At 41.0% G+C, this 26,108-nt stretch overlaps 1 protein-coding gene across 1 annotated transcript in view; it reads left to right on the top strand.

Moving 5' to 3' along the window:
- GYS2 (glycogen synthase 2) overlaps positions 1-26,108 on the top strand; it is a 68,505-nt gene that overhangs the window by 17,613 nt on the left and 24,784 nt on the right. Inside the window, exons 5-7 of the mRNA XM_073329679.1 lie at positions 11,019-11,163; positions 23,562-23,679; positions 24,078-24,198. Coding sequence (XP_073185780.1) covers positions 11,019-11,163; positions 23,562-23,679; positions 24,078-24,198 — 384 coding nt within the window. The remainder of the gene's footprint in view (positions 1-11,018; positions 11,164-23,561; positions 23,680-24,077; positions 24,199-26,108) is intronic.

Below are 26,108 nucleotides of genomic sequence, written 5' to 3'. Positions count from 1 at the left end.
TTTCTTGATACAGAGAACTGTGCATCTTTAACCATAATCTTTTTTGCAAAAATTAAATTTAAGATTAGCTCTTCTGCCGTATGAGTCAGTAAAAGGAAAACAGTAAAATGCAAACCTTTTATTTTAATTCCCTACCTTTCCTGTGTTCTCAAATCAAAGCCATGCTCTCTACATCACAAAGAATTTCTGAGTAGCAACATAAATATTTTTGTATTGATATATATCCTCTTCTGAAATCCCATTCATTTCTATGGTGATTGAGAAATATGTCTGTTTTTAACTCTGAGAATACCTTTTATGTATTAATATCACCTCTCTGAAGTCTTATTATTAATCTCTGCAAATATACTTTAATGGTGGAGGCTAATAGAATTCTACAGATCATTCCTTCAGGCAGGTTGACATTTAAAGGGTACTGATGCAGGAAATTGTGCGAGGCCGTTACACGACTGTTTCACAGACACTTACCGTGCATTAAAGCTCTTCCTGACAAGCCGTAACATTTACTAAGAGATCAGCTGTCTTAATGAGGGCGTCTTTGGCTGTAAAAAGGTCAGCCTGGCCCAAAAGCCAGATGAGAAACATAAGGGGCTGATCTAGCGAACACTCATTAAATGATACAGATAGGCAGGTCTTTAGAGGATATTCTTGCTGTTGTCTTTTAGTAGTAGACTATTAAGGTCAAAGAAGTGATTTGTCCAGTGATAAAGACTCTCCAGGGCTTTCTAGTGTTTAGCCTTTGGATGAGACAATATACCTTTTAAAGGGCATGTCACTTTTTTTCCTTTTCCAAAGTACAGCACATAGTTTTCCTGTTTCAGGCCAATTGGATTTTTTTTTTTTAATGGAATTTAAGCTCTCACCTTTGATCTGTGTTTCTTGGAAGGAACATATTTTCCTTCAGCTTCAAGCACAGTATCTGAGACCAGTGGGAAAGAACCAATGTTGTACCATAGATGATATCTATATTATAATGCAGGAGAAAATGCCTCATATCTGTATTCTTAACAAGGTACAACAAATGAATACAAACATAAAGGACACCAAATGCATAGGCTGATGTAAGACCATTGATGTCAATAGATGTATACCAGAGATGAATTTGGCCCAAGTTCCCTACATTTGGGAATAAACCTTAACATCAGGAATTTTATAAAGCAACATGTGATCCCAAGTGTAAAGTTACTGACATTTTCCCCATCGTTGTAAGCAGAGGGGAGCTAGAACTGTGAGGGCCTCCCACCTTGTGCATGATGCTCCCCTGTCGAGCCAAAGGCTTTTGATTCAGAAATCTGATTGTGAGTTTGTGCTGCTTGAAACAAAGCAGCGACTAAAGAGACTGTAATAGTCCCATGAGCAATTCTCCAGTGTAGGGCCGGCCTAGCCACAACTACACCACCCTTAGCTGGCCCCAATCAGCGTATGGGGTATGATCAAGGAAAATCGAGTTTAGCAGGCATTCCTTTGCTCTCCAGCGATCCCTGGTTGCTAGAATGACCCCAGAGGACCATTGCCCAGTCCTTTAGGGCCACATCATCAGTTCCAGATTCTGCTTTCAGGTCCACTAGCGTAAATGTGAAGTAATTCCACTGAAGTTGGATTTAATTCCACTCTGGATTACAATGGTGTGACTGAGAGAATCTGCCTGTATTAGTGTAGATTAGACTCGTATATCTTTATGAAATTAGATGATTGTATAGTTTCAGTTCTCATTTGCTTATGCGGGCAATCGAAATGGAAAAATCTAACTTAATCATTTTATTTGTTTTAGATTCTGTATTATTCAGGAGAATTTTCTAGATGTGTAAACAGCTATTTCATTCTCTGTTTTCTGCAGACAGGTGCCTTGTATAGCATGCACCATATCCCCAATGAGATAAAGAACAAGGGTTGCTCATCACAGCCACGCTATGGCTGAACTTGTAATTTTATTTCAGAATGCAAAGCCATGAATGGGGCAAACTCATCTCTGGTGTAACTGGCCACATTTCTCCCCGCCCCTCCCCCCCAGCTCCCCCAGCTTGCAGTTGGGTTACATGTCTCAGGGGATTGGTAATTGGCTAATAAGCCTTTCACTTCTAGGTCACTAGTTCAAATCTGTCCTGCCCTCTGCCTCTCTTTTTGTAACATGAGTGGCTGCTGCAGGAAGGCGCACATCACCTGCCTGTGGTCCCGCTCCTATTTGTGGGGCAGGGCTGTTTTTGTTTTTTGTTTTGTTTGCCCACCCTTCCAGGAATTCACATAGGCTCGCACCTTTCGTAATTTTACTGAAATATATTGACAGCTTCAGTGTAATTCCTGGGGGACAGAGCTCTGCATCAGAACTAACCGTTTCAGCAAAGAAGCTAATGGACAGAAGGGCCAAACTTCTTTCTCATACTAGCAGTGGTCTTTTCAAAGTGGGTTTGTGGAGCACTGGCTAGACACACAGATCAAGTCTGTTGGCAGAAGTCTCCGGTGCTAGCAACTAAGCCTCTCACAAGTACTGAAAATTCACCTTAGTATTTTATAGTTTAAAAATACTGCATATGGAAAAACTATTGTCTGACTGACCTTGTGTAGTTATTTACATGGGTGCCTAGTGGTGTAAAACACGACTATTCTGATTTGGTAGCTTTTTTTTACACCTAGCTTGCACAGTTATAAACAATTCTACAAGATGCAAAGTAGTGCAGAGCTGGGCATAATGACAAAATAATTAATACACTGTAAAGTCTCAGTTGAAATGACCTGCTTGTGGCATTTTTGTTGGCACCATAGCAGGCCCAGTTCTCATTTCTTTTTACGGCAGTGCCGATCCCACCATCATTGAGCTCACCGTTATGCAAAGTTGATCCGCTTTATTAGAAGAACAGCTAATGCAAATCTGACTTAAGCCAGGATGTGTAGTTTTTATTCTTATTTAGTGCGGCTAAGCTACAGAAGAAGGAAAATTCTACTATTTGCCATTTACATAAGAGACCAATAAATGAGGAGTTAAATTTTGGGTTTTAAATATATGACTAGTTCCTCTTAATCTTTATTCAACAGCATGCCAGAGCTGCTGTGTTCTTTTTCCCTGAGTTGGAAATGAAGAAGGTTCTGCTCCATAGGGATGAGGGTCTAGTAATTAGAGCAATGGATTGGGGATCAGGACTCCTGGGTTTCATTCCCAATTCTGTCACTGACTATTCCCAGCTGTTCCGCGGACCTACTCTGGGACTTTAGCAAGTCACTTTCACAGATTTTTAAGGCCAGAAGGGACCCTTATGATCATTTAGCCTGATCTTCTGCATAACAGGGTCCAGAGAACCTCTCCCAGTAATTCCTGCATCCAGCCCATAACTTCTATTTGAGCAACAACATATCTTTGTATTCCAGTAATGGTCTCTCTAATGCTGCAAACAGAGGTGATACCACCTCCCTGCTCCTTCTTGATATTCCCTTCTTCTCACATCCAGGAGTCATGTTAACGGTCTTAGTTACAAGCAAAACTCCCACAAAGTATTGTAACAGCCCCACAGCCTGGCACTGGAGGCAGTCTGGTGGCAGACATTGCAGATTCAGAGTCATAGAGTGTATGGCCAGAAGGGACCAGTAGACCATTTAGTCTGATCTCCTGTATATCACAGTCCACAAACACAACATAGCACCCACCCACCAAACCCAACAACTGAAATGATTCATCTATCTATCTACTTACATGGTCCCCGTCATGATGTTATCTGAGCAGCTCACAAACAGTGACTAGTGTTTAATAATGATTGATAATCCATTTAGCCTCACAATACCCACATGAAGTAGGAAAGTACTACTATCCCCATTTTACAGGTGGAAAACAGAGGCACTAAAAGACTGACTTACTACAAGTCACGCAGGATTTCTTTGGCAGGGCTTGGTATCGAACACCAATGTTCTGAGTTCCAGCTCCATGCCTTAGCAACATGAGTAACTTTTTCTTTTTTGGCTTCAGTGGAATGTGCGTTTATACCAGCGTATCAGATGATAGATTGGAAGCCATAATAGTGATGTGGGGGCACGAGCCATTCACACTGCAATTGACCAGTGCTGAAAAATTCTGATACACATTTCAAACCCTCATCCTCAGACTGTGGATGTCCAGATTAAGGGTTTTGTTTCACACTTATCTCTTCTTCACACCTCACATTCACGTGTAAAAAGACTCAAAATACCCAAGTTCACTTTTTCAAATCATACACTTGTCAGCTTGGCACCATACAGAGTGCATGATGTTTTTGCATAGCCCACAATTTCCTTCGGAATTCAAGGTGACCTAGGGAGCATGACCTCTTTTTGCTATGCTCTTGTACAGCGAACACATGACAAACGCTCTCAGTTGGGAATGCCATTTTCACTGAAACCCCCCCCCCCCATTGCAAAAAGAACGATGTTACTAAAATAGAAGTTAGGTTCATGTATCTGGATTCAGAGTTTTGTCTCAGCCCATTGTAGCATTAGGGTCCAGCTGTGAAGTTCGATTCTGGATCTCAGTCCAAACTTCCCTACAGTTTGGGAGTGTTTGGATCGGGGGATTTTTGTTTGGCAAACTATAGAGACAGAGGTTGGTCATAATGTGTAGATTTAACTCAAGACTTCCCCAGACTTCAGGGATGGTCACATCTGGAGTTTGACTTTGGGACTTTCAATAGCCATGAAGTAGGAGTCTCATCACTTAAGTACCAGTTAACCCGGCCTTCAACTCACCTAAGACTATTATTTTCTGAAGTCATCAGTCAAGCCTGCTAAGAGGTAGACCATGAGATTTCTCTCTCCACCTTGTAAGGTCAAAAGCCAGGAACCAACATCTCTGTAAGTAGCAGAAGCTGCAGCAGGAAGAACCACAGAAAGAGGATGAACTGTGGGAGGAGGAACAATGTGATTAAAAATGATGAGATCCGTTTCCTCCCCACTAATAGAACCATATTGATGCCCCTCAAGAACTTGGTCTAGAAGTCACGCAAGAGCATCCAGAAACACAACCTTTCCCATTTCCAGAAGCTGAAGAATTTGATAGCAGCAAGGAAGGGGGAATCAATATTCAAGCGCTGCATAAAGAAACGAAAGTGAAGAAGAATGACACACAATATTCTGGATAGGGTTTTTATGGAATTTGAGTATTCGGGCTCTGTCACTGGAGTCAGAAGGTAGTTTTTTAACTAGAGCTGGTCAAAATTTCCCAAATTTGGTGTTTTTTAATTAGCATTTTAGCAATTCAATTTTTGATGAACAGAACCAAAACACTTTTGATAAAGTATTTGGGGCTTTTCACTAGCTCTATAGTTGGCTGAAATTTTTTGACAATCAAAAAATGTCAATGATTGTTTGTTTTGGTTTTTTTTTTTACTTGAAAAAGTCCTGCACATTTTTCTCATGGTTTTTCCCCGCCTACTCTAAATTAACTTTTATCAGTGGAGGAAGAGTAGAAAATCCCACCCATAAGACCACTTTTTTTTTTTTTTTTTCCCGGAAGTGCCGTTGACCCAGAGTTCCTTCTGAAGTCACTGGGAGCTACTGGTGCTCAGCGCCTTTTTGAATCAGGTCATTAATGAAGAATCTGCAATGAATCTGCAAGAAACGCTGTGTGATAATTGACACCTATATATATATATATATATATATATGAGGCTGGAACTGAGACCACTGTGATAAAGACAAAGGCCCATATCATGGCATTGTGAAAGATGAAGATTGGTTGGGTGGTTAAGTTACTGGACTGGGACTCAGGAGATCTGGCTTCAGTTACTAATCCATTCTGTCAAATCATTGACACCTATATATGTCATCAGCAGGTTTGGAACTTTTAGATCCATGACAAAGATTTCTGCTACTTGAGCTAACAGAATAATGGATAGAGGATGACCACCTACTATTGCTATGTGGAGCAGCCACTAGAGGGGGGTGGGACACACACTTTGATAAATTTCAGAGTAGCAGCCGTGTTAGTCTGTATCCGCAAAAAGAAAAGGAGTACTAGTGGCACTTTAGAGACTAACCAATTTATTTGAGCATAAGCTTTCGTGAGCTACAGCTCACTTCTAAGATGAGCTAATACCAGCAGGAAAGCGGGTGGGGGGAACCTTTTGTAGTGATAATCAAGGTGGGCCATTTCCAGCAGTTGACAAGAACGTGTGAGGAACAGCTGGGGGGGGGGGAGGAAGAGAATAAACAAGGGGAAATAGTTTTACTTTGCGTAATGACCCATCCACTCCCAGTCTTTATTCAAGCCTAAGTTAATTGAATCCAGTTTGCAAATTAATTCCAATTCAGCAGTCTCTTGTTGGAGTCTGTTTTTGAAGTTTTTTTTTGTTGTTGAAGAATTTGCCACTTTAGGTCTGTAATCAAGGGACTAAAGAGATTGAAGTGTTCTCTGACTGGTTTTTGAATGTTATAATTCTTGACAGCTGATTTGTGTCCATTTATTCTTTTACATAGAGACTGTCCAGTTTGGCCAGTGATAATAGGTTTCACAGATATTTGCTTAGAGCAGAGGGATGTTGAAACTCAGGAATTTTGGATTCCATTCCAAGAGCCTTTTGTCCCAGTCCAGTCCTCCCCCATCCCTCAACCTCCTTCCAACTCCTTGACTAGTTTGATTCCCCCATGTGCATTGGATGTCTTGTTAAGACACTCGCAAGGTAAAATGTGCTAAGTGTCAGCCCTAGCAATAACAGAAGCATGAGTGAGATTCTTAATGTCATTGTAACAGCCTTCAGCACTTAATAAACTACATGTAAATGTAGCGTATACAGTGTCCTTGCCAATAACCTTGAGAGAGTTACCTTGGTATTCCCAGCAGTGAAAGATAATTTAGGACTAATAGGATTTTAATTTAACTGTAAACCATATAATCATTGACACCTAATTAGAGTTAAGCTTTTTTAGACTACATTGGACAGATTTGGCTTTTGGAGTGGAAATCAGTGGTGACTATTTGAACTCTTAAGCATTGGTTCTATAGTGATCTGAATTTCCTCCTGTGGAGATCGTACTGCTAACTGAGCCAACGTCACCCACTTCTATTTTCCAGTTCTCACAGCAGCCCTTATAACTGCAATAGGTTATTTCTCTTGTCCCTAAAATTGCTATGTTTATTGTATAGTGTGTCTCATCCCGGTGGAACCTAAAAGAGCTTTGCAGATGTAACAGACTGACATATAAGATATAATTGCAACATCTACCACTGAAATTCAGCCACCTCTGGCTGGAAATCCTCAGGTGTTTAACAGTACACAGCAAAATGATGAAATTGTTCAGGGTGGAAAGTAAAGAATACCATACCTGATTGCAACTGCAGTTGGGAATTTAGGTGCAAAGAACATAATTATTAGAGATAGTAAGAAGCTGAATAGTTTGTATCTGGATTTCGAGTTTAAGGCCAGAAGGGACAAAAAGATAATTTAGTCTGACCTCCTGTATATCACAGCCCACCAAAACCACCCAGCACTGGCGCACTCAATCCAACAACGGAAATGAGGACAAAGTAAATGACACCCACTAGACTAGACTACTGTGTGCCCTAGGCAGAGCATAGGAGGGACGTAGGTGCACCAGTGCTCAAGGTTCCCGCAATGGCAGGGAAATGATTCAGTGAGATATACCCAGATAATCCTGGCAAGTGACCCGCATCACACACTACGGAGGAAGGTGAACGACCCCAAGTTCACTGCCAAAATGACATGGGGAAATTCCTTCCCAACCCCACATATGGTGATCAGTTAGACCCAGAGCATGTGTGTAAGAACTAACCAGCCAAGAACCTGAGAGAGAGAAAATGCTCAGGGCTACATTACAGCCCTGCCCAATATCCCAACTCCAGCTGTGGCCATTTCTGAGGCTTCAGAGGAAGGAGATGATAAAACTTCCCAGAATACATTGGGGAAAAAAATCCCTTCCTGACCCCTGTTAGTGCCTGACTGAAACCCTGAAGCATGAGTTTTAGGAACATAAGCTATAAATTGGAAGTGAGCCCCAGTATTGTTGAGCCCTGCCTGCACCCCACCATCACAAGCAACCCCATCATACAATTGCACTCATAAATATGTCCAGCTCTTTCTTAAAATCAATTAAGTTGTTTGTCCCCACATCTCCTAGTGAGAGGCTGTTTCAGAACCTTATCCCTCTGATGGTTAGTTATCTTCTTCTAATTTCCAGCCTGAATTTGTTCATGGCCAGTTTATATCCATTTGTACTTGTGCCAGCATTGTCCTTTAGCTTAACTAGCTCTTCGCCCTGCATGGTATTTCCCCCCCCCCTGTATTTATAGAGAGCATTCATACCCCCCTCAGCCTTCTTTCAAGCCATGTTCTTCCAGTCTCCTCATGATAGGCCTTCCATTCCCTTTATCATCCTAGTAGCTCTTCTTTGCACCCATTCCAGTTTAAATTAATCTTTCTTGAACATGGGTGACCAGAATTGTACACAGCATTCCAAAAGAAGTCTTACTAGTGCCTTGCACAATGGCACTAATATTTCTCTCTCTCTACTGGAAATGCCTCATCTAATACATCCTAGAATTTTATTTGCCCTTTTCACAGCCACATCACGTGGTGGCTCATAGTCCTTCTGTGATAGAGCCACACGCCCAGGTTTCTCTTTTCCTCTGTCACTTCCAACTGCTGAGCCCTCATCTTGTAGCAGAAATTCTTGTTATTAGACCCCAAGTGCATGACCTTGCACTTTGGACTATTGAATTTCATCCCATTTCTGTCGTTCCAGTCTTCAAGGTCATCCAGCTCTGCCTATGTAATATTCTAATCCTCCTCTGTATTAGCGATGCCTCCCAACTTAGTATCATGAGTAGATTTCATTAGCGTGCTCCTACTTTGTGTGCCAAGGTCATTAATAAAAGTATTAATCCAAATAAAGTTGCTCCCAAGATCGATCCTTGATGAACCCGACTAGTAACCTGTCTCCAGTCCGATAATTCACCCTTTAGCATAACCCATTGCTTTCTCCCCTTTAGCCAATGCTTATTCACTTTACAATGCTTATACTGCTCCTCATCTTCCCTAATTTAACTAATAATTTATCATGTGGCACCGTATCAGATCTACTATACTTCCCTTATTTTAAAAAAAAATCAGTTATTTTCACAAAGAAGGAAATTAGTTAGTCTGGCATGAGCTACCTTTGGTAAACCCATGTTGCATTACATGCCCTTTACCATGTACCTCTAGGAATTTAATTATTCTTTCCTTCACAATTTGCTCTAAAATCTTGCATGCTACCGAGGTCAGGCTAATGGGTCTGTAACTTCCTGGATCATGGTGGGGTTTTTTTTTGTTTTGTTGTTTGTTTGTTTTTTTTAAATATAGGCACAACCTTAGATATTCTCCAGTCATGTGGTACAACTTCCAAATAGGTAGATTTATTAAAAATCCTTGCTACTGGACTAGCAATCTCATGTGCCAGTTCTTTCAGTATTCTGGAATGGAAGTTATCTGGTCCCCCTCCAATTTGAGCCCATTAAGCTCTTTAAATTTTTCTTCCAACTCAGATGTGATAATTTCCATTTCTAGACACCCATTTCCATCAGCTATACAGCCGTCAAGCCCATGTTCCATATTATAATCATTATTGAAAATGGAGGCAAAGTACTCATTTAGCTCTGGGGCCATACCTAGATTTTCTGTAATCTCCTTCCCAGCTATGCCGCCTCGTGGCCCAACCTCATCCTCCTTTATTCTTTTTATTTATATAACTTGAAAAACATTTATTATTCATTTTGATTTCTTTGCAAGATCTAATTCAGCTTGACTTTTAGCAATTCTGACTTTATTCCTACATTTTCTAATCTCCATGATGTAGCTTGCTTTGCTTTTCAAGGCCTTTTCCGTTCTGTATAGGCTCTCTGCTTACTCCTAATAATGTTTCTGAGGTGGATATTCATCCAGCTAGGTCTGGAGCCTTTCCCTACAAGTTTTTTCCCCTTTCTTGGGATGCAAATTTCAGATAATTTTTGTGTAGCTAATTTGAAGAAATTCCAAGCCTCCTCCACATTTAAATCCTTAAACTCTTCAGTCCAGCTGATTTCTTTAACTAATTCCCTTAATTTCCCTGCCCTTTTGAAATTTAAAAAATATAGCTGATGACCTCGTTTTGATTATCCTTCCATTTAATTTAAACTGACTCAATTCATGATCGTTTGATCCAAGGTTATTTCTTACAACCTGCTCTTCTATGATGTCCTCACTGCTTATTAACGCCAAGTCTAAAATTGTATTGCCTCTTGTTGGTTCAGTGATGATGTGATGAAGAAAACTATCCTCTATCACAGCCAGGAATAACTGGGCCTTACCACTAGTAGTAGCATTTCTTCTCCAATCTGTATCTGGGAAGTTAGTCTCCCATTATGACACAGTTCCCAAAAGTATTCATCTCTATGAATTTTAAAGAAATCACTGAGTCAGATCTGGGGTCTATAGCAGCAGAGACCTAACACTATCCCAACAGAGCCTCTTTTTACAATCCTTTCCCAAAGTGTTTTTGATTCAAACAGAGATTCTGTTTTGTCCATACTCTCACTTCCTATTTCTTTACAGTTTACTGCTTTGTTGATGTACAGTGCAACCCCCACCACCTTTACCTTTATTCCTGTCTCTACTAAACAGCACATACCCTTCAATACCTGTATACTTCCCCCAAAGTTGAAGGATGTTCAGACCTGGAATTTTAGTTTAGTCCAGTATAGAGCTAGGGCCAGCTACAAAGTTTGAATCTGAATTGGACATATTTCAGAGCTTGGGGTGTTTGCATCTGGGATTTTGATTTGAGCCCATCTCTAGAAATTACCTGAGTTGTAATTTAATTGAATGAGAAGAATATATCTTTCAAGTGACAGTAAATAATAATGGTGAAATTGGTGTGACAGCATTTTAAAGTACCAGAAATGAGGTACTCAATTTTAGGTGTCTCAAAGAACAAAATGAGAGAAGAGGAACTTTACTTTTTCATCTAATGTATGGTGAATTGTTTGAAGTAGCATATAATACAGGTGTATTGTTTTTGTTGTTCAACAGTTTGACATAGACAAAGAAGCAGGAGAGAGAGAGATTTACCATCGGTACTGTATGGAACGGGCGTCTGTACATTGTGCCCATGTTTTCACCACGGTTTCTCAGATAACAGCCATAGAAGCAGAACACATGCTTAAGAGAAAACCCGGTAAGACTTGAACCTGCTGCTTTATACTAACTTTTCACTCTGATTAAATTGCTTTTGATATGATGAGGCAGACAGAGAGAGGCATACGCCATGGCCTTGCTACACCTAGGAAAACAGCCATAGCTGACAATGGGTGTCAGCTGAACTAGTACTGAGCACATTTTAACTGCAAATGTAACCAAAGACAAATTAAATTCAGCACCATTTGAGTAACTGTGGTTAGCATTTGTGGGAGTCCTAGTTTATCACGAGGATTGTTAATTTTATTTCAGCAGGTTTATCTAAGCCCCAGGAGCTTTGTCTATATATTAGTGCTCCCACACATGTTCAGCTGAGCTAGTGAAAGCATCAGTGGGAATTTTGTAATACATTTACCCACTGTCACACAGTGCACAGTCAACCTGTGGAACTCTTTGCCAGAGGATAGTGTGAGGGTCAAGACTATAACAGGGTTCAACAAAGAACTAGATAAGTTCATGGAGGATAGGTCCATCAATGGCTATTAGCCAGGATGGGCAGGGATGGTTTCCCTAGCCTCTGTTTGCCAGAAGCTGGGAATGGGCAACAGGGAATGGATCACTTGATGATTACCTGTTCTGTTCATTCCCGCTGGGGCACCTGGCATTGGCCACTGTCAGAAGACAGGATACTGGGCTAGATGGACCTTTGGTCTGACTCAGTGTGGCCGTTTTATGTTCTTGTGTTCACTCTTCACACGCGCAACCTCTGAGCTTCTTTGCTTTGATGGGTTGAAGCCCAGCCACATAATGTTACATCAGCACTTAGATACTAGTGATAGACCCTTTAGCAATATAGGTGGATAGATGCTTTGGTGTAAGAAGGGGGTGTTAAATGTAATTTTCTTTCCCATGGCAATACACTTTCTTTTATTAAAATAAGGAAGGAGTGAATAGGAAAAACCAAAGTGTGATTCTAGGCAGTTCATTTCATTGCATGTCCTGGTGCTTAGAGGGTGAGCAATCCGATACTTCTATCTAGATGTGTCCTGCAAGTACCAACAAAATACTTTGTGAGGACAAGCCATGCTGCTCCAAATATGGGCATGCGTCTTTAGAAAAACACTGCAAAAATGTTTTGGAGACTATGTAGCAAATTATGTTTGAAATGGCCAAGGAATTAATATTGGAAAATCAACATACTAAAATTGCTTTGGACTACATTACAGAATAGCTATCTCAAAAATGTCACTCTTTATTTACTTTTAACAATTTTACTTTAACTGAATGCTCATGGAAGGTTTTGGATTGATAGCCCTGAAACCTGAAATCCGGTCAGGCCATAAAATAGGTCTGGCTTAGGGAGCGGCCTCTGATTACCACCACAATACCATTTTGTCTTAATCTCTCAACCCCAACCTGTACAGATTATGCCTATGGGTAGGAGAGAAGTGCACAGTCCATTGCCTGTTCAGGTCTTTGCCTCACTACTGAGACTGGCAACAGGGGCACTGTCAATTTTAAATGTAAGATCTGGATTTTCAAACCGAGGAGCATTTTGTGGTTGTCTAATTTCTGGAGCCCCTTAAGGACCCTAGTTTCCAGAAAGAGCAGAGCACCTGCCCTCTGAAAATCAGATTCCTTTAAGACGTCTCCTGTTGAGCACCCAAAAAATGAGGCATCCAAAACTAATAGTCGCTCTTGAAAATCCAGCCCTATGCTTTTTGAGTTACAGGAGCTCAAAAAACCTGTGCTGGTCTGATTCGAATACAATTTTGTGGCTCAAGCCTGCAAACCCTGTGCAAATAGAGCTTGCACTGAAGCCAGGAAGAGTTTCATGCAGAGTGGCCTTGCAGGAGTGGGACTCTTGTTTTTACTCCTTACATTTTGATTTGGTTTCCTCTGTTTTTTTAAGTTTTGTTGTTGGTGGGTTGTTTGTTTGTTTGTTTGTTTTTTTTTAAGCTGTTGAGATTTGTCGAGTTTCATGCTGAAGTGAAATCAGATGAAATTAAATAGGCCCTTGTAACAAGGCTTGTAACTAGGGGGTTGTAATTAAGGGTTAACAGAGGCCCTTAATTATAAACGGACACCAGTGGGTACGGCTATAAATGGGATTTGATGTGAACTGGCATATGTACTTTAGTAGTTTTTGAATCTTAGGATGTAAGCAAGTACATTTTGAATCTATTTCAGCCTCCTATTAATGTTACAAATTGCGGGCTTGTGATCAGTAAAGTTGTGAAATCCACATAGACAATGGTTGCTCAAAACGGTCAATAATCCTTCAGTAGATCATTAAGCTTGAAACCTACCCAGGGATATTATTGCTAAAACAATCTGTGAAGTGAGTCAGCTTTTTTATCCACTCCAGAAAATCAAATTAAAAAAGTGGGAATAATTAGAATCCAAAGACTGAGCACCAAGAATATAGCAATCTGTGTTTGCCGCTTAGTTTATCAAGACGGCAACTCCATAACAAACTCTTTAGCTATAAGCAATTACAGAATCATAGAAATGTAAGATTGGAAGGGACCTTGAGAAGGCATCAAGTCCAGCCCCCTGCACTGAAGCAGGACCCAGTAAACCTAGATCACATCTGACAGGTGTTTGTTCAACCTGTTCTTAAATACCTCCAATGACAGGGATTCCACAACCTCCCTTGGAGGCCTGTTCCAGAGCTTAACTACACCTATAGTTAGAAAGTTTTTCCTAATATCTAACCTAAATCTCCCTTGCAGCAGATTAAGTCCATTACTTCTTACCCTGTTCTCAGTGGACATGGAGAACAATTGATCACTGTCCTTTTTATAACTTCCCTTAACATATTTTAATACTGTTAACAGGTCCCCTCTCACTCATCTTTTCTCAGTACTAAACATGCCTAGCTATTTTAACCTGCCCTCATAGGTTAGATTGTTCTAAATCTTTTATAATTTTTGTAGCTCTCCTCAACATCTTTCCTAATTTGTGGTGCCCAAAACTGGACACAGAACTCCAGCTGAGGCCTCGCCAGTGCCAAGTAGAGTGGGACAGTTACCTCCCATGTCTTACAGACAACACTCTCTTGTTAATACACCCCAGAATATTAGCCCTGATCACAACTGCATCACATTGGTGAATCCTATTCAGTTTGTGATCCATTATAACCCCCAGATCCTTTTCAGTAGTACTACTACCTAGATAGTTATTCCCCATTTTGTAGCTGAGCATTTGATTTTTCCTTCCTAAGTGATGTACTTTGCTCTCGTCTTTATTGAATTTCATCTTATTGAATTCAGACCAATTCTTTAATTTATCAGGGTCATTTTGAATTCTAATCCAGTGCACCAGAATGCTTGCAATTCCTCCCATCTTGATGTCATCTGCTAATTTTATAATTATCCATAATTACTCCATTGTCCAAGTCATTAATGAAAATATTTAATAGTAGCAGGCCCCTGAGTGACCCCTCTCTAGATGCATCTTCTCAGTTTGACAGCGCACCATTGATAACTACTCTTTCAACCAGCTGTGGACCCACTTTATGGTAATTTAATCTAGACTGCACTTCCCTAGTTTGTTTATAAGAATGTCATGTGGGACTGTGTTAAAAGCCCTACCAAAATCAGGATATATCCTGTCTACTGCTTCTCCCCTATCCGCTAGGCCAGTAGTGCTGTCAAAAGAAGGAAATTAGGTTGGTTTGGCATGATTTGTTCTTGTCAAATCCATGCTGGCTATTCCTTATAACTCTATTATCCTGTAGGTGCTTACAAACTGATTGTTTAATAATTTGTCCCAGTATCTTTCCGGGTATCGAATTTGGGCTAACTGGTCTATAATTGTCCAGGTCCATTTTGTTTCTCTTTTTTAAGGATAGGTACTGTGTATGCCCTTCTCCAATCCTCTGGGACCTCACTCATCTTACATGAGTTCTCAAAGACAAGTGCTAATAGATCCAAGATTCCTTCAGCTAGTTACTTAAGTATCCTAGCATGAATTTCAGCAGGCCCTGCTGACGTGAATTCATCTAATTTATCTAAATATTCTCTACCATGTTCCCTTTTTTTGCTTGTGTTCCTTCCCCCTCATTGTTAATATTCATTGTGTTAGATATCTGGTCACCATTAACTTTTTTTAGTGAAGACTGAAGCAAAATAGGCATTAAACACCTCAGCCTTCTTGATGTCATCAGTTATTAGCTTTTTTTCCCTGCTAAGTAGAGGAACTATGCTTTCCTTCATCTTTCTCTTGCTTCTAATATATTTAAAGAACCTCTTTTTATTTACTTTTATGTCTCTTGCTAGGTAGGTGTGGTAATCATGGCAATTTCTACTACCCCCAGTAACATTAAAGTTGCATCATAATTTTCCTTATAAATTTCATTAATTCTTTTTTGTGGGGCGGGGAAGGAAAGTGACCTAAGTGGCTCAGTAGATGTATATAAAACATTGGCACTGTCTAAGAATGGCCTAGAATTGGCAGCAGAGGGTGCTAGATTGAGATTCATTGACTGCCCTCTTAAGAGTTTACACAATGCCTGCTTGTATTATGTGGGTTCCAGCTAATGATATCAATGCTTCTCTTTCAAGAACTCTAAATTAAATCAACAATTTACAATAAACCAGATTTTCTAGAAACTTGAACCTCAAATGTAAACATTCCCTCAAAAATTTGTCACAGAGAACATGTTGTTCCAACTCTGATGTACAAATTTGCATTCTCATTAGCTGAAAATTACTGTTGAGTCTTTTTTGTTTCTTATTTTATTAAACTGTCTCTTCATGGATATTAGAGAAGGATCTGAATCAAAAATCTGGATCCATCCTGCAAGGAAATGTAGATGTCAGTCTAGATCTAAAGTTCATGTCTTGACAATAGCTCTGAATCATTGAATCAAAATCACAGATCCAGACTGGAAAAATATTGCTCAGACGCTGAACTTTGTGACTCGTGGACATCTCTAAGGAATATCATATTTTGTGATTGTTATCTAAATTTGTGCCAGTTTCCTTCCTGTACATGTAGAAACCTAATAACTCTTAATCTGACCTATTTTTACCCAATTTTGAAAATGGTTAAATAATGAAAGGAAATGTTCGTTCGTTCATTGAAAAAACCCAACAACAAAAAACCCCTAATTCGCTGAATGAATCTACCTTCTAATCCAAGGGCACGTTTCTTAACATACTTTCAAAATAATTGGTTCAGCCTTATTAAATGTTTAGCAAAAAAACTGTAGCCTTTTATTCTATTTAATGTTAATTATACTTCAGTGGGTTCGGCTCTGGTCGATAGAGTCTCAAGTTCAACAGAGTTATCTCTGTTTGTTCTGTAACTAGATCTCATAGGAATACATGACACCATAGGCAAATAATACATACAATCACAAGAGCATCTATTTTTTAGTAGCTTTATTAAAATTACCAACGAAGTTATAAATGTCACAGCATATATAATTTCTAAAGATAAGTACCATGTACCAGTTATACCTGTAGAGAATACTCCAATCCTCCTAGATGGTGTTAGTCTGTTGGCCCTCTTGTGGATTGATCATCAATACGGGAGTGGTTTCTGCTGGAGTTTCCCATAGGAAGCTCAATTTTCCTGCTCTGGGCACCCTTTTTTATACTGTGATTCTGTCTATGCCTACATTCTGCGCATGTACATGAAAGTGTCAACCATCTCTTTCTTATTGGTCTGTGTTGCCTAGAAACACAAGGGACCCCAAATTCTACAGGCTGCGTAGGTTCCCATTAACATTGACGTACCACCTTTTATCTTGCAATTAAGGCACATGTTGGAGACCATATTTGTTACAGCAATTTATAATATAAATTTCATCTTCCCAGCTAGACTTTTGCAATATTACCAGTTGGTACCTCTTTTTCCCATAATCTTTCGGGTTATATTCTGGTCATTGATTTATGCCATCATAAGACCTAAAGTAGCTAAAGTCTTGCAGGCCGCAGCCCACAGTTTCTTACGTTTCAGCTTCTCTCACTGATGTCTATTACACAGTTCCTCTAAATACTGATCAATCTTACACTTTTATAATCCTACAAATCAACTCTAATCAACATACAATGAATATATGTAATATAACATATTGATTAATCATAACATCACACAATAACTGGATAATAAACTAAAATCATTTGGCTACAAAGTAGAATCCAGATTGTCCAGTACACACCAACACAGAGTGGATGGAAACTGGTCAGAAATAGCCATTTGAGAATTCCGGTTTTTTGAAAGCTTTGCTGGCATAGAACTCATGGAGATGGCACAGCTGTACTCAACACCGGATACTTCCACCCCCAGCACAGGAGGTATATCAGAGGAAGGAGAGGGCAGGTTGGGGGTAGGATTTGGAGGTGAGGTGGAGCAGAATTGTGTTAAATGCCTAGGTCTAGATTCTCTCCAAATAAAGGTACCCGGGGCTGGATTAACTCTCCTGTGGGACCGGGGCTATTAGATTTTGTGGGGGCCCTGTATACAAGTCTTTTTTCCTGGGAGGGAGTTTGGTGCAAGAGGGGGCTGGGGCAAGGGATTGGGGTGCAGGAGGGGGTGCGAGGTGCAGGCTCTAGCCAGGAGGTGCTTACCACAGGCGGCTCCTGGCCGGCAGCACAGCAGGGCTCAGGCAGGCTGCCTGCATGCCGCGGCCCCACGCTGCTCCTGGTAGTGGCTGGCTGCTAGCATGTCTCTGTGGCCCCTGGGGGGTGGGGGAGGGGCGGGAGACAGCATGTCTCCATATGCTGCCTACAAGCGCCGCCCCCTAGCTCCGCAAACCGGCCAATGGGAGCTGCGGGGATGGTACTGGGGGAGGGGGCAGCGTGCAGAAGGACTTTTAGTGGCCCGGAATTGGAGATCGCTGCCTGTGATTTATTTTTGCGGGGCCTGCCTTGAGCCAGTGCCCTGGGCTGCAGCCCCTAAAGCCCCTGCCTTGATCTAGCCCTGCAGGTACCACGCTAAATGAAGGCCTTCAGTTTGAAACCTTTAACTTTATTGGGTGGTCCATTCATTATGGGATCAACTCATTTGCATTTTATGACTACTAACAAGGACTCTAAGATACTGTACTGCTATTCAACCTACAGAATCTCCAAGCACCTTACAGATTGCACACAGAGTAGACAAGGATCACTTACCCACCGTAGAAATTCAGGCACCTCTGGAGTAGAACATGACAGTCATTCTGAAGACAATAATTTAAAATGGTCAAGACATTTATCTTGAAAATGCCAGGCAAGCACCAGGACCTGAACACACTGGCACTTCAGTCAATTTTTAAAATATGTATTGGCGCAAAAGAACCGTAGCTGTTCTGAAGAAGGCACTGGGGTCTCCTGAGTAAATAAGAGACATTTTTACAATCTATTGGATGCTTCTTTACATGTTATGGAGCTATAAATAAATATATATTTTGGGGGGGGAGATTAATTATCAACATTTTTCCTGGAGACCTAATGGCTGTGATCATCAAGTTCCATATTGGGGATAGGGTTTCTGTTAAAGAATCTGTGGTTTCCATCATTATTATTGATGTGAATGGGAGTTTGCCATGTGTACTGAAAGCAGAATAGACCCAGTTTTATTTGTGTGAGCCAATAAACTAGCATGATTTTATGGCTGATGTGCTTCTGTAGGTGGGGGTCTTTTAGATGAGACATTAAACAGAGGACCTGACTTATGATCACTAGGGATCCCATGACTCTTCTCATGAGAATAAAGAGTATTAACACCAGTGCCAGAGGGGTTATCTGGTAATTACCTCTTGCATCTCTACAGACTCCCTGTAGTTAGACATGATAGGCCAGATACTCAGCTAGTGTAAATTGGCGTAATTCTATTAAAGTCAATAGTGCTACACTGAATTACACCACCTGAGGTCCTGGCTCCAGGGGTGGATCTAGGGGTAGGCAACCGCCTCGGGTACTGGGCTTGGGGGTCATCAGGCTCAGGATGCTGTTTTTGTTGTTTGCAACAAAAGGGAAAATAGAATGTTAAAGTAATATGCTTCAGGTATTCCGTATTGTTTTTCACTAATCTCCTAGAATGTTCTGGATCTTTGTAGAATCTCATGAAACTTTCCAGACTTTCTGAGAGCTATATTTTCCTCAGACCTCCTAGAATGTTATCAACCATGCCCTTGTGGGTATATAAGGGGCGGCGCATCACCAGTCAGTTAACACGATATAAGAATGAACTGAAGTAAAGTGAGAGCCCAGCTGTAATATTGTGAACCTTATTTTAGTGTGTAATTGTGAAAGTGTACTTGTACACTCTTTAAATATGTCCTTTATTAGTCGCTACGTATTTTAAGATTTGATGAGACACCAGAGGTATCTATTGAGCCTTTTATCTACGCAACAATATAAAAGAAATACTGTTACTTTTTTGTCATGCTTAACACCTAATGTTTGATGACTTTCTAAGACTGCAGAACATAGACACTTGCTCTCCCTGATGCTGTCTGTTTTCCCCCATAGGAAATAAAAGATGCCCTCGAAGAAGCCCTTGAAGAAGCCTTCAGGAGCTCAGTATAGGAAGTGAAAAGTTCAATTGCAGTCTAGTTTGCAGCAAGGGGCAAATCTGATGGGAAATTATCTGAAACAGAACAACATAGACCAGGCTTTGGCAGTAGCAATAGTCTCAGTGCAGAAGAAATTGAGGAGTGAAGCGTAAATTATGGTAGTCCTATTACTAAGGAATTAGCAGATTTACCTGAAGACCAGGAATGGAAATATGAGGAAAGTTATGGAGAATCGTTCAGTTTTGGTGTAAAATAGAGTGATGATAAAGAAGAATGTGGCAAAAATGAAAAAAGAAAGTAATGACAGAAAAATCTGGTTTACATGAAAATGAGAGAAACAATAAAGAAGAATCAGCCTCGCATGATGACAGAAACAGCGGTGAGAAAAATTGCACTCTACAAATCGATACATCAGCTCCCGCTTTATGGCCAGCGATCCTAAACTCCACTGATATTGATTGTACAATTCTGAATGGGATGGGCAAAATCGAGGATATGATATTTCCAGTAAATGAGCAGAAGCAACATTTCTCAAAGTCACACTGTGAAAGAGTGCTTGAGAATGGTGAGAAACTGAATCGGCATTGGCTAGTTTACTTGAAATCAACTGACAAAGTGTTCTGCTTTTGTTGCAAAATATTTGACAGGAATGCCAAATTGTTGCTTGTGCTTTCTGGGTACAACTACTGGCATAATTTAGCTGATGCTTTGAAGCAACATGAAAAGTCACCCGGTCATTTTTCAGCCTAGTTCTAATGGATGGAGGTTGAGTCCAGGCTCAAGTGGGGAATAAATGCATAGATGCAGAAAATCAGCACATTATTAATGTAGAAACCCAGCATTGGAGGAACCTGTTCGAGTGTCTGATCTCAATTATCCTCTTTCTTGCAAAGAATAATTTGGCTTTCTGGGGCTCGTCAGATAAGTTGTTCATTGAACATAACAGTAATTTCCTCAATTTGGTAGAACTCCTTGGGGAAATATGACAATGTCATGCGTGAGCACCTACATCAAGTATTTCATAAAGAAGCTATGGAGCATTACTGCAGCAAAACAATTCAAAACAAATTAATTGACCTTATGACCAGGAAGGTTGGTTGAAAACATATTGATGCTGCTCGGCAAAGCAAAGTACTACGCTGTAATAATGGACTGCATGAATAATGAATGCCATTTACAGTAAGATTTGTTGATGACAAAGATGGCTGCATCCAAGTAAAGGAACATTTAATCTGTTTCCGGTCTGTGGGTGACTGTACTGGAAAAGCCTAACAGAACTGGTTATGAACGTTTTGAATGAGAATAATATAAAGCTTTACGACTGCTGCAGCCAAGGCTATGACCATGGCACAAATATGAAGGGAAGAAACAGTGTTGTCCAGGCAAGGATCCTTGCGCTGAATCCAAGAGCTTTCTTCATGCCTTGTGGCTGCCATTCCCTCAACGTGGTTGTGTCAGATGCAGCATCATCCTCTTTAAATTCAGTATCTCTCTTTTTTGGAGAACTGCAAAGGATATACATTCTGTTTTCAGCATCAATGATCGAGTAGAAGATCCCCATGGACAATGTTACAAATCTGACACTGAAGCCGCTAAGTGACACTTGCTGGGAGAGCTACATAAGGTCAGTGAGGTACCAAGTGACTGTGGTTTACGACGGCCTGATGGAAATGGTGCAGTTGAGTAAAGCCAAGGCTGGAATCCGGCATGAGCCGCAAAGCCTGGCAAACCAGATCACGGACTTCAAATTTCTGGTCTCAGTTGTGGTTTGGCATAGCATCCTGTTCTATGTAAATGTTGTAAGCAAGGAAATACAAACTCATTTGATGGACATCATGACCACTACTACTTTGATGAGAAGCTGCCTTGATTTCATTGTGGCCTACAGAGACAACGGATTTGAAGATGCCATCACTGCTGCCAAAGAAATGGTGGAAAACTTTTTAGCAGTTGAGCCTGTCTTCAAGGAAACTTGTATTCGTCAGAAGAGGAGACCGTTTGCAGAGATGAGGTAACTGGAAGCTTGGAAGAAAAATTCAAGAGGGAGGTTTTTTCTGGCTCGTTGACACTGCTCAAGTGTCCATCAAAGAAAGGTTTGGGTAAAGGAAGAACGATAAAAAGACCTGGGGTTTTTTGTATGACCTTAGTAAGCTGACAGCAGACAGGAAAACATTCTTCAACAATTGTACAGACCTTCACCGGCCGCTGACACATGGAGAATATTCAGACATCAATGATAAAGATCTCTGTCAAATTGGACAACATCCATCACATTTTGCTACATGGGAAGCACTCTCCACTCCAGGTTCTCCAATTCATTCATGATGCAGAGCCAAAGGACACTTTTTTTTCCTCATATGCAGATAGCTTTGAGGATTTTGCTCACACTGCTGGTCACAGTCACAAGTGCTGAGCACAGCTTTTCAAAGCTCAGGCTCATTAAAACATATCTTCAATCAATGATGGCCCACAAGAGACCGACAGTGCTTGCTATTTTATAGCTGAAAATGCCATTGGCCAGTCTTTGGATCTCTCTGATGCTGTGCTTTAGTTCACAAGAGCAAAGGCGAGAAAAGCGACCTTTCAAACTAAAGGACTAGGGTTAACATTGTAAGGCTGTCACCTACTGTAGCACTGTTTAATACTGGTCCACCCAATGTTGGGTCACAGTTCAGTTTCCTGATGTTAGCACATTTCAGGTTTTCTTAAAATTAAAAAGTTTCTCTAAGCTTTGAGGAAACTATTTTTTATTTGCTTATACATGGCATGAATAAATACAGATTTTCAGATTCTAGCGTGCAGATGTATCCTCTTTCTGATAGAGATGAAATCATGCATGCAAATTGTGCATCAAAGTCATGAAATGGGCTACAAATGCAATAAAAATAAGGTATTCAAAAGTTTAACAATGGGGGGGCACTGAAGACTCTCCTCGCCATTTGGTCTAGGGCCAGTGCTGACTGGCTCCCTGTTCACTTCGCTTCCTGTTCTAAACTGCTGTCTGTGCTCTGAGGGCTGAATGCAGTTCTCATGGAAGTAAATGGGATTCTTCCACAGTGGAGATTGCATTTCAGTGGTAACTGGAGTGAACCGTATATACCAAGAATTCTTTATTTGTAAAATACTTTGAGATCTTCAGTTGCGGGGAGGGAGACTACAGAAGTGCAAACTACTATTGCATAGCTTTTTTTTTTTTTTTTCTCAAGACAAACCTAAAATATTTTGAGGAACAGTACATTTTTAAAAAATTGTGTTCAATTCTGTGTATTCCAGTGGTGCCCAGAGACCCCTTAGGCCCCCATCCTAATATCATGCTATGCAATGTACAAATATCTAATAAAAGGAGGTCCTGGTCCTGAAGAGCTCACAGTCCATAGAGACAAACCAGACAAGGGGATGGGGAGGGGATGTAACATACCAGCAGAGGGCTAAATTCTGGCATTTAGCAACAGCCTGGCTGGGCAGGCTACCTCCTGGAACTCCCCACCTGCAACACTGAGAGGACACTGATATTCCAGCATCAAATCATCCACATTGACAGCATGGTAAGGTACAGTTCTGCAGGTAAAAAATGATTCAAAGTAATTTTGATGCTACAGATACTAGGGTGGCTCCTCTTGTGGCCTTAGGGACAAAAGCCCCTGATTACACAGGTGTAAAGCTGGAGTAACTCTACTGAACATTGTGGAGTTATGTTGGAATTATACCAGTATAACGAAGATCAGAATTTGGTCTATAGTCTTCTGCTGCTTTTATAGAACTGAACTGATGAAAAGCTGTAGCACTAGAGAGTGCCATTTTCCCGTCATGAGCAATAAGATTAAGTACATCTCTATATATTGACAACTAAAGATATTTTGGTTCTTTCCTTAAAGATTTCTCAAACTCTGAAGATGTCTGTCTCTGCCTTTTCTTTGCTTTTCCAGATGTTGTTACTCCAAATGGCTTGAATATTAAGAAATTTTCAGCAATGCATGAGTTTCAGAATTTGCATGCCATGTACAAGGCTAGGATCCAAGAGTTCGTTCGAGGCCATTTCTATGGGTATGCTTTTACTTTTCAAAATTGGCATCTGGTTGTATGGACCTTTTCCTGGAGGACCTAGAGTAGGAAGACTGTAAAGAGTACTTTATATCTGAGGTGGAATGTTCCCTAGTGATTCCAGTGACTGACTGGGAGCTATGATACAAATCCTAGATTTAATTTCTGATTCTGCTTAGTACCTTGCAGGATCAGGCATAAGGTGAAAGGTATGCTACTTGCCCAACATGGAGCTCAGTGGTCACTTTAATATGAATTACTGTAGGTAATCCTTAACTTTTTGATGATTGTGAGTCAGGAAGGCAGCTGCTGATGTCAGTGACCTTTACTGATTAGAGAATTGCTCTCTGCTTTGTTTGATCACCTATTGAACCATTTTGTGTTTGTTTGCTTGGTTGCAGCCATCTTGACTTCAACCTTGCAAGGACCTTGTTTTTCTTCATCGCTGGGAGATACGAATATTCAAACAAAGGAGCTGATTTGTTTCTAGAGGCCTTATCCAGATTAAACTTCCTGCTGCGGGTAAGAAAGCATTTGGAAATGCAGATAGCAGATATCTTATACACACACTTAATTCTATCAAGATGAAATTCACCCAGGTGTGAAGGTCACATACAAAAATCTCACCATGCTTTTGTTTACTATAATGTCTTTGGTCCCACAGCAATATGATGGCTTTCTTGCTTAGCTTCATAAACTTTCCTGTCAATTGGGGTGCCCATCAATGTTCCCTCTAATATTTGACAGGCCATGTGTGCAAAAAATTTCTTCTGTGCAAATTGTTGTGCGCGTGGTGCTTCGCCTTGTGCGTGGGGTTTAGGATCTGCATGCGTGCGCAGCTTAGAGGGAACAGTGGTGCCCACACTTTGCCCAACCAAAGGGTGCCTCTGGCTGCATCCTGCTCAGCTCCTTCCTACCATGTTTTTCCCAGGAACTTGGAGTCCTCTGCATGAAGGACCAATTTCTCAGTACTACCATTTCTGTGCTTTGGGTAGGAAGGGGCGAAGGTAGCTTCAAATACTTTGGGGCAGTCAGAGTTCTGCTTGGCTCAGTCTAAGTCAGATCAGCCTCAGGGCTGCTGTAAATTAAACGCTACTTCCCATGGCCTTGCAACTTGAGGAAAAGCAGTCGTACGGTGTGCTCTGGCTATACCTCCTTGCTATCTTGACCTGCCCTCAGTATGCCTCCTACACCAATGAATGGGAGCAAGGCCAGCATAGATCCTTTATGCCATCTCTGTCTAGTTGAGGAGGCACCCTGCCCAGGGGATAGTCTCAGGAGGGTTTTAAGGACCCTCTACACTGTCAGAGTGGCATGAAGTGACCTTAGTGTAGCAGAGACTGGGGCCCTAGGAGTTTTGATAGTAATTGGTGCAGAGGTTCTATTACTATTTTTGAAGTAGGGCTTAGCTTCAAGTATCTGATTGTGTCTATTGGGCAAGGGCACACAGAAATCAAATGTATTCTTTTGCTCTTAGCAGACAATAGTGTGGCTGCAGATAATTTAAATGCGCGTGTTTTCTCTCTCTCTCTCTCTCTTTTCTATCAGTGTGACGTTCACCCAAGTGTGTAGATCATATGCAAAAATCTTCACACCATGAAATCCCTGTGTTGAAGTGACAGGGAAGGTTGTATCGGGGAGCATCTGTAACCCTCTGTTCACTGTGGCCATCTGCACTTGCTCCCAATAGACCCATGTGGAACAGCTGTTGGAACAGGCCAAGGGAGATCTTATCTGCATCCAGTAGCCACCAAGTCCTGCAGAGAGGGTTCAAGGGGCAGAGATTGCTCTTCCGGCCCCTAAGCCTGCCTGCAAACTGGGGAATGAATTTCATCTAGTTTCCAGTTTAACCCCCTCACTCCATTAGGCTTTTTGTTGGGGGGGGGTAGTTTAATTTCATTCTCAAAGACTTTCCCTTGTATTGAAACTGTGTTATTGTTAGAAGGCCTGTGGAGGCTTTGCATATTCACCTGGGCACAGCAGGAAAATGTGGTCCCCACCGCCAGCTCAAGCAGAACTTTCCACATCTCTGGGATGCTACAATCTCGATGCTAAAGAAACTTCCAGAATAACAATAAACCCTAGGTACGGCAGACTGGCAAAAATAGAAGACCCAATTGACTTTTAAATTGATTCCTTTTGTGAGACCGACAAACATCTGTCACCCAACAGTGACTTCGTGGGGGGTATACAGCTACTGTTTGTGCCTTTGTGCTCCTACCTGTGTCACTCCATCCCCTGCAGCTTCTGTGCCCCTGCAGTGCTGCCCTCTGCTCTGTATAGAGTGTATTTAGTAGCAGTTCAGTGATTCGCCCTTAGTATCCACCAGATTTTCATTTTTGTTCCTTTGAACCATAGAGAAATATTGGAAGGCATGCTTGCTATCTTACTCCATCGCAGTGTTGCCAACTCTCAGAACTTTATCATGAATC

Source organism: Lepidochelys kempii, chromosome 1 (assembly GCF_965140265.1).
Source record: "Lepidochelys kempii isolate rLepKem1 chromosome 1, rLepKem1.hap2, whole genome shotgun sequence".
Taxonomy (NCBI): domain Eukaryota; kingdom Metazoa; phylum Chordata; order Testudines; family Cheloniidae; genus Lepidochelys; species Lepidochelys kempii.
This window is presented reverse-complemented; position numbering and strand designations above follow the sequence as displayed.